This window comes from Pristiophorus japonicus, chromosome 2 (assembly GCF_044704955.1).
Source record: "Pristiophorus japonicus isolate sPriJap1 chromosome 2, sPriJap1.hap1, whole genome shotgun sequence".
Lineage (NCBI taxonomy): Eukaryota > Metazoa > Chordata > Chondrichthyes > Pristiophoridae > Pristiophorus > Pristiophorus japonicus.
The window spans coordinates 68,430,126-68,445,167 of NC_091978.1; the positions used below are offsets into that span (position 1 = coordinate 68,430,126).

At 44.0% G+C, this 15,042-nt stretch overlaps 1 protein-coding gene across 4 annotated transcripts in view; it reads left to right on the forward strand.

Annotated features, from left to right (window-relative positions):
- The window catches only part of LOC139239187 (mucosa-associated lymphoid tissue lymphoma translocation protein 1-like), a 237,785-nt gene that overhangs the window by 117,620 nt on the left and 105,123 nt on the right, over nt 1-15,042 (forward strand). For all 4 annotated transcript variants that reach the window (XM_070867826.1, XM_070867851.1, XM_070867835.1 and 1 more), the window contains 2 exons: nt 1,229-1,353; nt 4,801-4,948. In XM_070867826.1, coding sequence (XP_070723927.1) covers nt 1,229-1,353; nt 4,801-4,948 — 273 coding nt within the window. The remainder of the gene's footprint in view (nt 1-1,228; nt 1,354-4,800; nt 4,949-15,042) is intronic.

A 15,042-nucleotide genomic window follows, 5' to 3' on the forward strand; every position in this document is an offset into this window, starting at 1 on the left:
AGCCTCTCTCTCTCTGTCCCTCTCTCTCACTCTCCAGCCCCTCTCTCTCTCGCTCTCCAGCCCCTCTCTCTCTCGCTCTCCAGCCCCTCTCTCTCTCGCTCTCCAGCCCCTCTCTCTCTCGCTCTCCAGCCCCTCTCTCTCTCGCTCTCCAGCCCCTCTCTCTCTCGCTCTCCAGCCCCTCTCTCTCTCGCTCTCCAGCCCCTCTCTCTCTCGCTCTCCAGCCCCTCTCTCTCTCGCTCTCCAGCCCCTCTCTCTCTCGCTCTCCAGCCCCTCTCTCTCTCTCGCTCTCCAGCCCCTCTCTCTCTCTCGCTCTCCAGCCCCTCTCCTCTCTCGCTCTCCAGCCCTCTCTCTCTCGCTCTCCAGCCCCTCTCTCTCTCGCTCTCTCTCTCTCTCGCTCTCTCTCCTCTCTCCTCTCTCCTCCCTCTCTCTTTCCGCCCCGGCCTCTCTTGCCTCTCCCCCTGCCCAGCCAGCCCAGTGGCGGTGGCGAGAAAGAGAGTCGTAGCCTTGGGTCCTGCTTCCTGGCACCAGGTGGATGAATGATTCGGGAGGGAAGGGGCAGAGCTGGGCAGGGCTTGTCGCCCATCAGTCAAAAAGGAACAGTATGGGCGGGAGGGGTGGGGGTTCGAGGTTTGACAGAAACCGGTCTGTCAAAAAAAAATGCAGTACAAGTAGTTACATCAATCTTCATAAGTCAACCCCTCATCTCTGGCAACTGGTAATTATTCTGCCATTCACACCCTATCTAGACTAGAGTCACATGGAAGTGAGATTGGGTAGGGTTGGTATGACCTATTTCCTGAATGACATCAGTGAACCAATTAGTTATTTATAATAACGTGGCAGCTTTTCTGGAGTAGGTCCACAAATTTTCAGTTTTATTGAATGCAGTCTAACAGATTGTCATGATAGGATTTGAACTCAGCCTCAAGGTTGCTAACTCAGTCCACTAACTACTACACAACCATACCCTAATTGTCGAGGTGATCTTTCCGTTGTATGCCTGTATAACTGGGACACAGGTTTCCCTAAACTCAGCTGACAGAAGTAAGCTGCATGGAATTATTAAAACATTTTCCCACATGCTGAAAAATACTGCGTCTGAAGTGCATAAAATTATTTCCATGTGAACATCAATTTGTGTCACAGTAAAGCATGTTAGGCTAGAAAGCAGCTCGCTGTATAGATGATTTTTGAAACTTATTTTCTTTATAATGCCTTTTCATTTCAGCTTCATTGAAGATCCTCGTTCAGCCAGTTTCCCAGGCAGTACTGGCCGGTCAGACAGTGAGACTCTATTGCCAAGCAGCAGGACATCCGAATATTGAATATCAGTGGTTCAGAAAGAATACAGAGGTAACGGATACAGAACAACCTTCCCCCAAAATGGCATAATTTAATTTAACTTTCTATTTTTTCAGTTCTCTTCCCTATCCCTCCCCTCTTTTGATGGCACTGACTCCTGTTGGGGGATGGTTCCACCAGGGTCCTATGCCGCTACATTATAGTGCTCATTCTTTATTGGTGATCTGTGATAGTCAGCAGACTGTTCAGCTACGGGGCGTACCAGATAAGCCAGGTGCTATCATCACCCAATGTCTGCACTTTCTAGAAAGGGTCACTGGATGGCGATCAGGAATAAGTCTCCGAGCTGATTTTACAAAACATTCTCTCTCCAGTCAGTGGGCCTTGAGGCCAATTGTAACATCCCTCCTGCCACCCAGCTGAGATCATCTAACTGATCACGTACCAACATTGGACCAGGCACCCTCCTTGTTATTTGAAAGCTGTCAAAAATGTGAACTTTTATTTTCATTGATTTCAGTAACCCCAAAATGGTTTCTTGGATTTCTACCAAACTTTGTAATTGTTTTTTTTATATATTTCACTGGGCTTTTGATTCATTCATTTGGGAATGTGTACCTTTCTCTCCACCCATACATGAACCCTAATTTTCAGCAGAGTCATTCAAATTATGGTGACAGATTTTCACGAGTGTCCTGTCTGTGGATATGGCCTTCACCAATTTATAAAAAACAAATCCACTGCTTTTGAATGCAGTGCAAGTTAGAGGATACTGCTGAAATATGTTCACAGGGTGAGGTCCTGGCTGTTTATGGAACTGTCAGTTCAGTAGTTACGAATGGGAGTTTGCCATAAACTACACTCTGCAGTGACACACCTACGCTCAGGAATGTGGTAGAGGGAAGAACTGAACATATGTCCTACTGCACTGTGGCAAGATATATTAGTGCTGCAATGTATGGAGTAACTGAATTTTAAAATGAGCTTACTGATTTTAAAACCTTGACACTGAACCATTTTTCCTTTTGCTGTGTGCTGACCTTCCTTAATTTGGTTTTGGTGTCTGTCCTTACTCCTTAGTTCTTTCCTGGGTTGTCCCTAGTAAGGCAGATGCAGAGTTCTCCAAGCCTTACATTCATTTAGATTCTGCAAACGAAAGCCTGGGGCTGATGCCTATCTATCATTACCCTCCTGCTTTGTGTATCAGTTCCCACTCATGCCCCACATTCTGTCTTCAGCAGTGTTTTGTTTAACATTGACAGGAACACTTTGTAGTTAATTCTGCTATCTTTTCATGTTTGAATGTGGAGAATTTATATTAATCACTGATTGAGAAATATAATTGGGCCCCTTGGCCACTTTTGCATCGCAGTAATGATACAAAAGTGATAGTTTAACTTGAGTCATGTCCTAAGCTGACGAGCAGTGTGAGACCCGCTTGGGGAGGCCATTTTACTCTGTTTGACCTTGACATCGTATTTTGCCAGCTTCTAGCAGAGCTCTGCACATGAGTGCTTGCACACAAATGCAGAGCTCTCTCCTGGCTGCAAGAGTTAGATTCATAGCCAAGCAGTATACATAAGAAATAAAAAGAGAAAATGCTGGAAATACTCAGCAGGTCAGACAGCATCTGTGGAGAGGAGCAGAGTAAACGTTTCAGGCCTGTGCCTTTCGTCAGGTGATCGGCCTGAAACATTACCTGTTTCTCACTCCACAAAATAAATCGGATACGATTAGCTGCAAATCAATTGAGTAGCTACCAACCTGAGATACAGTATAATTGCCACTACTCATCGGAGACATATAATGTAGTATAACAGCAGCCAAAACCTTAGATGAATAGAATAGTATAATTGCATCGTTGGTTAGTTCAATCTTACTAATTATATTACTGGAACAATTAACAGATGGTTATCTTGGAAAACTGAATTTTTGTTCACTAAATAATTTCTTTCTTTGCTAGGATTATAAATTAATTTAACATTTTCTCTGTGTTTATCGCTTGGCGAATTCCCCAGACCTTTTGTTTTATTATTTCGTTTTATTACCCTTTATATCGTGCTTGACTGCCTTGAGAATTCAGAATGGATTAAAATTGCAATGATCCTGAAAATCTGGGGGTTTATTTTCTCAAGTTACTGACTGTGTCTTCTGCTTTGTTTGAACATCCTCAATCTTAATATGGAAATCTAGAAAGACCCGTAGAATGTCAGCACCTCCAGAATAGTTAGTTTGTATCCTCAGGTCATTTTGTTTTATATTTCAGCTCAGAAATCACGAAGCAGAAAAATTGTTGAATATGACTAATAATTCTATGAAGCTTGTGAAATTGATTTATCATTGTAATGTAGAATGTACCTGGTTCAATTAAAGGTAAAACAGTTCTAAAAAAATATGACCTCTATTGCTCTCTCTGGTTGCCAACTTACTATCCATTTCCAGGCCAGGAACCTCATCACTTGAAGGTGGCCTCCATACCTGTGTCAGCTCTTCACTAGAACGAACCAAAATTAATTCCACTGCTCCGATCTTTTCCCGTAGCCCCATATTCCTATTTTCTTAAAAGGTTTATCGACTTCTCTTAAAAGAGGTAATGAGGTAATGGTTCCTGTCACGCTGGCACCTTGTGACAAAGCATTCCCTACTTCAACAATGTGCCATATAAATAAATTTCAATTAACCTATTCCCTCACTGTCTTCGTGACAATTTTAAGTTGATGAACCTTCATCAATTGTGCCTAACCAGAGGAAATAGTCTGTGGTTCACAGATCTGTATGGATCAAGGCGGCCATTCAGTCCATCCAGAATAACCCTCCAGTCCTTCCATTGCTACATCTAATTGTTTTTTAAATGACTCAAGGGTTTCACCTCTGCCAGGACATTCACGTCCTGTGTTGATCATTCTCTATGTAAAGAAGAACTTTCTGGTATCAGTCCTAAAATCACCTTGTATTCATTTGAACCGATGTCTCCTTGTCCTACTCCCACAATTTAATTTAAGGTAGTATCTTGGATTAATATTTTCCATACCATTTACTATCATACTCCTCCATAGCATCACTTCTCAGACACCACCTCTGCAGGCATCAAAGCCCAACTCTCTCCCATCTTTCCTTATAACCCAGACCCCTGCCACTAGCCATCAGCCTTGTGGCTCTTCTCTGCACTGTCTCTGGTGTTTGAATGTCACATTGCAATGAGAAGATTCCCCAAAATGCACCTGGCGTGATAGATCCTCACCCATCCCAGTACTTACCCAGAAGAATATGTAATATTAAATAAATGAAACAATGGAGAAATTTGCCAACAGCTTAGCCATTAGAGATTGAGAAACCAATAGAGGGACAGTTCTAGAAGCGACACACACACACCTCTAAAATTTTTTCCATTACCAGCAGCAGCGGAGATCAATTCATTATCTATAAAAGTGCATAGATATTTTTGGAATTGGATGAGTATTTAAAAAATATATATATTTTCTGTTTGTTGACATATAGGTTCCAAATGGCAACACCCCAGAGCTTGTGATCAATCCAGTCACTATAAATGATACAGGGTGGTTCATCTGCAGAGTGAACAGTGGCTGCTCTTTTGAATTTAGTCTCTGGGCACAACTGGAAGTATATAATTTCAGTGCTGCCTACGGTAAGTCCCAAGTTCTATCAAAAATTGCACTGGCTGTAGAATAGCTGTGTAACATATTCTGTGGTTGAAAAAAAAATGAGTTCATTCTGAATATGATTTGTTACGGATGTTCTATGCTGTACATTGATAATGGGATGGACCCAGCGGTTCCCCTGATGACTCAGTTTGTAAGTGCAGTGCCCAACGTGGAACTGGAAGGTCTCGGTTTGTGTGTGGATAACTAATCTTAGCTAGGCAGTAGTAGTGGTGCTACAATTGCCCACTGAAAAAGGTGGGAAAACAATCAGCCAGGCTTCACAGTCTTCATTGCGACTTAATGACCTATTGAGTAAATAAATGGTTAATTAAATAAATTTGGAGCTTAAAAAGTTAGTATCAGTAATGGTCACCATGAAACTAGCGGATTATTGGAAAAACCCAACTGGTTCACTCATGTCCTTTTAGGAAAGCAAATCTGCCGTCCTTACCCGGTCTGGCCTATATGTAACTCCAGACCCACAGCAATGTGGTTGACTGCCCTCTGAAATGGCCTAGCAAGCCATTCAGTTGTTCGAAACTGCTACGACAAAGTCAGCACAAGAACTGAAGCGGTTCAAGAAGGCGGCTCACCACCACCTTCTCAAGGGCAGTTAGGGATGGGCAGTAAATGCTGGCCTTGCCAGCGATGCCCACATCCCGTGAATACATTTTTTTTTAAAAGCAGACTGGACTGCTTTCCCAGAGAGATGAGCACTCGACAATGAGGAGAAGCAGCCAGACTGTTAAATCTATACCCCAGCAAGAGTCGCACTGTTGCTATTCTATGGATTAGACACCACACCCATTACATAATCAAACAATAATGGCTCCTCACTTCCTTTCTCTGAACTTTGTATAGCCGCTCAGAACAAACTGGATGCCTGAGCCTGCATTAGAAAGCTCAAAGTACCTCGTTCTAACTGCAATTCAAATAACATGCTATTCTAGCGGTCCCTTTCAAATCTCGTGAGTCAATTGAAGGAGTCCGTTGCTGGTAATGACAACAATAGTTGGCTTGGAAGAAGATGTGACTGTGTTGCCACTAGGATTTCAGTAAAGTTAATGGTGTGCATGTCCACATAAATTATGAAAAATACTGAGCAGGGCAATTATAGGTTTTGTACTTCCAAATCTGTTATTGGATCTAGAGAGAACAACTTCAGCTGTATTTGCCTAGGGTGATGTCCTGGTGATTGAAGGCTTGTCACTGTTGCTGCTAGTGGTGAGTGAAATTTGAGGTGATGAACTAAAAGAATTGCACAAGAAGTGTATTAGGACTGACAAGGAATATTGGCTTAAATTCTCATGGTACCAACTTACCTCTGTCAGCTGTAGCCCAGTGGGTAGTCTCTGAGTCACAAGGTTGCAGGTTCAAATCCCACTCCAGGAACTTGAACACACAAATCTAGGCTGACAATCCAGTGCCGTTCTGAGAGAGTGCTGCATTGTCGGAGGTGCCATCTTTCAGATGAGACATTAAACCGTGGTCCCGTCTGCTCTCAGGATGTAAAAGATCCCATGGCACTATTTCGAAGAAGAGCAGGAGAGTTATCCCAGGTGTCCTGGCCAATATTTATCCCTCAATCAACATAACAAAAACATATTATCTGGCCATTATCACATTGCTGTTTGTGAGAGCTTGTGCGCAAATTGGCTGCCGCGTTTCCCACATTACAACAGTGACTGCACTCCAAAAGTACTTAATTTTACAAAGGCTGTAAAGTGCTTTGAGACATCCGGTGGTCATGAAAGGAGCTATATAAATGCAAGTCTTTCTTTTTCTTCTTTCTTTAATACTATTAAATTATCTTCCCTCTACCACTACCTAGAGCTGCATCTGTATAGATTTTTGTTGGTAGACTAGATGTGTTTCATAGATGTAAAATAAATGCTGGGGTTCAGTAGAATTTGATCAACCCCTTCCCACTTCACTCTTGTCATTATGATGTTTATGATCAGGATCCCTGGACGTGTGGCTGAGTTGTAATACGCTCCATCCATTGCATATACTTGTAGCTCACAAGCAGCACCGGCACATGTTTCTGTATAAAACTAAAACACACACATGCAGAACTCTCCCTGACATATAGCATGTTAATATCATTGCATTTCTGCATCATGAATAAAGTTGGATCTGTAAGCAGTTAAGATTTTATAAGAATTATGTTTCAGTGATTTCTGAAATGCATTAGAATTGAAACCGGTCTTAATATTCATTGTTGCCATAAATTGCTACGGTAGTCTGTTAATTTAGTTTTCACAGTTTCCTTCCCTCCTCAACTGAAAGCACTGACTCCTGCGAGTATAAGCTTCTCAGACATTGACAATCCCTTGTTATTTTGCCTCAATGACCGTTCTTTTTCTATGTGAACCTAGACATCAAGGTCTAAAAATTCATCCGTATAGCACTCATTTTTCGGGCTTCCTAAGCCTCCAATATGTCGGGCAGGATGTAAGCGCTCATTAGGAGCCGAACGTATTGGTAAAGGCCCAAAAATTTGGCATGAAGGGTTAGGTCTTTTGGATTTCAAATAAAGGGCTTAATGGCTGTTTGCAGCCCCCACTGCAAGATTCTTTAGCCCAGAGACAGCTGTTGCTGGCTGCACTTGGAATAATCAGGCCTACTTACAGACTTTCAAGAGACCAGCTGTTAGGCTGCAACCAACAAGATAAGTTTTTCAAATGTATTTTCCTGAATGTGGATCTGGGTGGTGCAGGCTCGAAGGGCCGAATGGCCTACTCCTGCACCTATTTTCTGTTTCTATGTTTCTGTAAGAGTTAATCTCTGCCGTAGCCAGAAACAAATCCAGCTTTTGCTTGTGGGAGCTCAGTGATCTACATCCACCACATGAGGGGGTAGCTTGTTCAAGAGGTCTACTATTCTCTGTGAAAAGAACCATCTCCTGACATCTAACCTCGATCTAGTCTTAACCAACTTAAATTTGTGCCCCTTGGTCCTGCCTAAACTATTTAGTCGAAATAAACGGTTAGCTGGAACACTGTCTATTCCCTTCATTATCTTATAAACCTCAGTCATACCCGCTCCTAAGTCTATGCTACTTTAAGGTAAAGAGTCCCAACTCTTTTAACCTATTTTGATAACTAAGATGCTTTAGACTTGGAGTTAGTCTAGTGACCCTCTTCTGCACCCTTTCCAGAGCCTCAATATCACCCACCATGTGAGGAGACCAAAACTGGACACAGTATTCCAAGTGCAGCCTGACTAAGGTCTTGTACAAGGACAAAACAGCACACCTCGTCTTATACTCAATAGTCCTGTGGGTACACCCCAACACCCTATTTGCTCTAGCTATTGCTGCACGGCATTGCTTATGTATCTTTTAAGGATTTATGCTCTAGAATGCCCACATCTCTCTCTATCTCCACCATCTTTAATGCCTTTCCCTGGAGGGTGTATGAATGTTAAGCATTTGCCCTGCCCACATGCATAACACTGCATTTATCTAAATTATACATCATTTTCTAGTCATGAGCCCAATCTCCCAACACATTAAATCTGCCTCTTCTACAGTTCTAGCATCGCACAGATCTTAGTATCATCTGCAAATTTGCAAAGTGTGCCGCCAACCCCTGAATGCAGATCATTAATAAAATTAATAAAAAGCAACGGTCCCAACACTGATCACTGTGGGACACCACTGGTGACCGGTCTACAAACAGATCAAAATCCATTTATAACTACTCTCTGCCTGCATCCTGCCAGCCAGTTCTATATCTAGCTCACTATATTTCCACTAATACCAGAGGTTCCGATCTTATAGAGAAACCTCTTGTGCAGTACCTTGTCAAAAGCTTTTTGGCAATCTAAGTAGACAATATCTACTGGGCTTCGCTCATCCACCAAAATTGTAACTTCTTCAAAAAATACAATTAGATTTGTGAGACATGACCTTTTTTTTTTAATGAAGCCATGTTTCTTCAAAACTGAAGACTGAAAGAGGAGCAGTCATTTTAGTAAGGTTAGAAAAATAAGAGAGAAAAGGTAGAGGGAAGCAAGTCCTCCTGTGTGGCAATTACATGGCAGGGACCAAACGCAAATTGGGTGACCGCTTTGTGGAACACCTCAGTTCAGTCTGCAATCGTGACCCCGAGCTTCTGGTCGCCTGTCATTTTAATTCGCCGCTCCACTCTTGCACTGTTCCAACGAAGCTCAATATAAGCTCGAGGAACAGCATCTCATCTTTTGATTAGGCATTTTATAGCCCTCTGTACTTTCTTAAAACCTGTTATATCTCTTAACTTTTTGCAGGTCTGGCAAAAGGTCATCGGCAAGTATTCACAGATGCTGCCTGATCGCCTGAATAGTTCCAGCATTTTCTGTTTCTATTGCCAATTGCGGAGATGGAGTTAATGGGTTGAATAACCTGCAAACTGTTTATACAGCTATCAGTTTTTGATTATTGATCATCAGTGCGGTGATGGACAAACTTAAAAAGGACAAAATAACATGCAAATAGTTAGGAGGGTGAAAAGACATAGTAGAGGTTCATACAAAAAATGGAGAAAATTAAGAAACAAAGAAAAGCTGCCAGTGCAGCCGATCAAAAATTAAAACAGAAAATACTTGCAAAAAATAGTGCATCTCAAAAGAAAAATGGGCATCATGGGGCCGAAATTCAGAAGCGCAAGAAAGCTGGCACATCTGAGTTTTTTTTTCTGTTTTTACCGAAGGGATCCATAATGCGGCCAGATGATCGATTTTCAGGACTCAGCGGAAATTGGTCATAGTGGGGGCGGGAGATTGACAGGAAGACAGGCTGAGGGGCTGAATTTGGGTCGAGACTGGGACTCCGCCGCTCTTGATCAGCGATGGAGTAGTGGTGACATCACCGCGTGTGTGCATCACCACGCTCTCTCCCCGCCATTAAAGGGGAGAGAATCGGGCATTTTAAATCTTCTGCCACTGGGCTACTAGGGAGGGTTTCGGCTGGGTTAGCGGCCTGGCACCCAAGGGGGCACTATCTTGCCGGCCGATCGGGAAGTCGGCCCTTGAAGGGCCATTGCGCTGCCGGGCCGCGCACACTCCGGATAAGGTGCACCGACAGAAAAAACTGTCGGGGGCACCGCACAGCAGGGCTACGTTTTTCGACTTGAATTTCGATTGGTGCATTTTTAAGGTGAGGGAGAGCGGCGATGCGCATTCTAATGACAGGCTTGTGGCGGTCATCAGCATTGGGGCGGAATCGGGTCCAGGCCGAAAAATCCCCGACCTGAATTTGGGTCGGGTCGGCTAGTTGACCACAAAATGGCGGCCACGGGATTCCGACGCGTGGCTGTTGCAAACGGGCAGTAATGGGTCTTTCTGAGATCCTGAATTTCGGCCCCCATGGGTTTCCCATTCATGCTTTTCTCATTGCTGGTCGCAGCTCCAATCTTAGTCTTGCTTCACTCCAGGAACGCACTTGCGCCCTACACTGCAAGTAGAAATTCTTATCTGGCAATAGCTATTGTGAGATCATGACTTCCTACCCACAGTACAAGGTATCTCACTGCCGCAGCAAAGGAAATGTGTCGGGTAGGAACGGAGTTGGGTGCAGCAAGGACTGGCAGCAGTGATCTCCCAGCCAGTTCTTTGGGTCAGCAAAATCAGTTGTTGCAGGACGGGATCACACTGCTGCTAATTTGGTCACTATACTCTTGGAACACACTCCCCAAACCTCCCTGCCTAGCTACCTCTCTGCCTTTCTTCAAAAGCTTCTTCAAAACCTATATTTTTACCATATATTTTGCTAGCTTCCCAATTCCTCTTCTCCCGCTGCTCAGAAGTCCTCCTTCACTTCTGTGAACTGCTTTGGTTCATTTTTATTACATCAGTGGGATTAGGCTGGGTAAATCTTTTTTGGCTGGCACAGACACAATGGGCCGAATGTGCTGTAAATTTCTATGCTTAAAGCCACTGTATATACATGAAGTACAATGAATGCAGACTCAGAGAAAGCATCCCAAGGAGATTTGAAATGAATGTGAACTGAACTAATCCTGAAAACTGATGTACAAACATTCCAGAGTTGGTTAGCCACTTCTTGTTTTTGTCACCAAGCTCATGGTCTAGAGGGTCATAGCAATACCCACCCTCGTGAATGGCTCAGAGACGTGGACCATGTACAGTAGACACCTCAAGTCACTGGAGAAATACCACCAGCGATGTCTCCGCAAGATCCTGAAAATTCTCTGGGAGGACAGACGCACAAACATTAGCGTCCTCGTCCAGGCCAACATCCCCAGCATTGAAGCACTGACCAGACTTGATCAGCTCCGCTGGGCAGGCCACATAGTTCGCATGCCAGACACGAGACTCCCAAAGCAAGCGCTCTACTTGGAACTCGCCCACGGCAAACGAGCCAGAAGTGGGCAGAGGAAACGTTACAAGGACACCCTCAAAGCCTCCCTGATAAAGTGCGACATCCTCACTGACACCTGGGAGTCCTTGGCCATAGACCGCCCTAAATGGAGGAAGTGCCTTCTAGAGTATCATCGCCGAGAGCATGCAGAAATCAAGCGCAGGCAGCGGAAGGAGCTTGCGGCAAAGCAGGCTCCCTGCCCACCCTTTCCCTCAATGACTATCTGTCCCACCTGTGACAGAGACTGTGGTTCCTGTATTGGACTGTACAGCCACCTAAGAACTCATGTTAAGAGTGGAAGCAAGTCTTCCTCGATGCCGAGGGACTGCCTATGATGATGATGATGACTTGTAAAGAATAAAGAACATGGGCTGTGGGAATCTATCACATGCCGCTACACAATCAAAGAGCGAACTAGATATGCACTTCTACCAAATCAAGATGTAGACTTTAGATCAACGAGGGGTTTTATTTACATTCGGCGAGTAAATGATCAGTAACCAACACCGTGAAATATACACTTCTCTACATTCATACAAAAAATTATAAATATCTGTGTTGCTTTCTTTCTTAACTTAGAACATAAACAAAAGGCCAATTACTGTAAACTCAATTTAGCCCAACTACCCAGCTAAGCTGCACTGACTTTAAAAGAAAAAGCTCAGTCGTTATCGACTTTGACACTAAAGCTGATTGACTGACTCTGGTTGTGGACTGTCCAAGGTCTCGAACAGCTGTGGCTCAGTAGGTAGCACTCGCCTCTGAGTCAGAAGATTGTCGGTTCACGTTCCACTCCAGAGCACATAAATCTAGGCTGACACTCCAGTGCCGTGCTGACCTAGGTGTCATATTTGACCTGAATTGAGCTTCCGGCAACATATCCACAGCATAATTAAAACCGCCTATTTCCACTTCCATAACATTGTCCGTCTCTGCCCCTGCCTCAACTCATCTGCTGCTGAAACCCACATCCATGCCTTTGTTACCTCTAGACTTGACCACTCCAATCCAATGAGGGGCTGGCCTCCCACATTCTACCTTACGTAAGCTTGTTGTCATCCAAAACTCGGCAGCCTGTGTCCTAACTCGCACCAAGCCCCGCTCACCCATCACCGCTGTGCTCGCTGACCTACATTGACTTCCGGTTAAGCATCGCCTCAATTTCAAAATTCGCATCCTTGTTTAAAAATCCCTCCATGGCCTTGCCCCTCCCTATCTCTGTAATCTCCTTCAGCCTCAGATCCCCCCCCCCCCCCCCCCCGCCTGCCCTGAGATGTCTACGCTCCTCAAATTCTGCCCTCTTGAGCAGCCCTGATTATAACTGCTCAACCATTAGTGGCCATGCCTTTGGCTGCCTAGGCCCCAAGCTCTGGAACTCCCTCACTCAATCTCTCCGCCTCTCTACCTCTCTTTCCTCGACAAAGTACCAGTACAAAGCGGACGGTCTGCACCTGGGCAGGACCGGAACCAATGTCCTAGGGGGAGTGTTTGCTAGTGCTGTTGGGGAGGAGTTAAACTAATGTGGCAGGGGGTTGGGAATCAATGCAGGGAGACCGAGGGAAACAAAAAGGAGACAAAAGCAAAAGACAGAAAGGAGATGAGGAAAAGTGGAGGGCAGAGAAACCCAAGACAAAAAACAAAAAGGGCCACTGTACAGCAAAATTCTAAAAGGAAAAAGGGTGTTAAAAAAACAAGCCTGAAGACTTTGTGTCGTAATGCAAGGAGTATCCGTAATAAGGTGGATGAATTAACTGTGCAAATAGATGTTAACAAATATGATGTGATTGGGATTACGGAGACGTGGCTCCAGGATGATCAGGGCTGGGAACTCAACATCCAGGAGTATTCAACATTCAGGAAGGATAGAATAAAAGAAAAAGAAGGTGGGGTAGCATTGCTGGTTAAAGAAGAGATTAATGCAAGTGTTAGAATGGACATTAGCTTGGATGATGTGGAATCTATATGGGTAGAACTGCAGAACACCAAAGGGCAAAAAACGTTAGTGGGAGTTGTGTACAGACCTCCAAACAGTAGTAGTAATGTTGGGGAGGGCATCAAACAGGAAATTAGGGGTGCATGCAATAAGGGTGCAGCAGTTATAATGGGTGACTTTAATATGCACATAGATTGGGCTAACCAAACTGGAAGCAATACGGTGGAGGAGGATTTCCTGGAGTGCATAAGGGGTGGTTTTCGAGACCAATATGTCGAGGAACCAACTAGGGGGAGGCCATCTTAGACTGGGTGTTGTGTAATGAGAGAGGATTAATTAGCAATACCATTGTGCGAGGCCCCTTGGGGAAGAGTGACCATAATATGGTGGAATTCTACATTAGGATGGAGAATGAAACAGTTAATGCAGAGACCATGGTCCAGAACTTAAAGAAGGCTAACTTTGAATGTATGAAGCGTGAATTAGCTAGGATTGATTGGCGAATGATACTTAAAGGGTTGACTGTGGATGGACAATGGCAGACATTTAGAGACCGCATGGATGAACTAAACAATTGTACATTCCTGTCTGTCGTAAAAATAAAAAAGGGAAGGTGGATCAACCGTGGCCATCAAGGGAAATCAGGGATAGTATTAAAGCCAAGGAAGTGGCATACAAATTGGCCAGAAATAGCAGTGAACCCAGAGATTGGGAGAAATTTAGAACTCAGCAGAGGAGGACAAAGGGTTTGATTAGGGCAGGGAAAATGGAGTACGAGAAGAAGCTTGCAGGGAACATTAAGACGGATTCAAAAGTTTCTATAGATATGTAAAGAGAAAAAGATTAGTAAAGACAAACGTAGGTCCCCTGCAGTCAGAATCAGAGGAAGTCATAACAGGGAACAAAGAAATGGCGGACCAATTGAACAAGTACTTTGGTTCGGTATTCACTAAGGAGGACACTAACAACCTTCCAGATATAAGAGGGGTCAGAGGGTCTAGTAAGGAGGAGGAACTGAGGGAAATCCTTATTAGTCAGGAAATTGTGTTGGGGAAATTAATGGGATTGAAGGCCGATAAATCCCCAGGGCCTGGTGGACTGCATCCCAGAGTACTTAAGGAGGTGACCTTGGAAATAGTGGATGCATTGACAGTCATTTTCCAACATTCCATTGACTCTGGATCAGTTCCTATCGAGTTGAGGGTAGCCAATGTAACCCCACTTTTTAAAAAAAGAGGGAGAGAGAAAACACGGAATTATAGACCGGTCAGCCTGACATCGTTAGTGGGTAAAATGATGGAATCAATTATTAAGGATGTCATAGCAGCACATTTGGAAAGAGGTGACATGATAGGTCCAAGTCAGCATGGATTTGTGAAAGGGAAATCATGCTTGACAAATCTTCTAGAATTTTTTGAGGATGTTTCCAGTAGAGTGGACAAAGGAGAACCAGTTGATGTGGTATATTTGGACTTTCAGAAGGCTTTCGACAAGGTCCCACACAAGAGATTAATGTGCAAAGTTAAAGCACATGGGATTGAGGGTAGTGTGCTGACATGGATTGAGAATTGGTTGTCAGACAGGAAGCAAAGAGTAGGAGTAAATGGGTACTTTTCAGAATGGCAGGCGGTGACTAGTGGGGTACCGCAAGGTTCTGTGCTGGGGCCCCAGCTGTTTACATTGTACATTAATGATTTAGACGAGGGGATTAAATGTAGTATCTCCAAATTTGCGGATGACACTAAGTTGGGTGGCAGTGTGAGCTGCGAGGAGGATGCTAT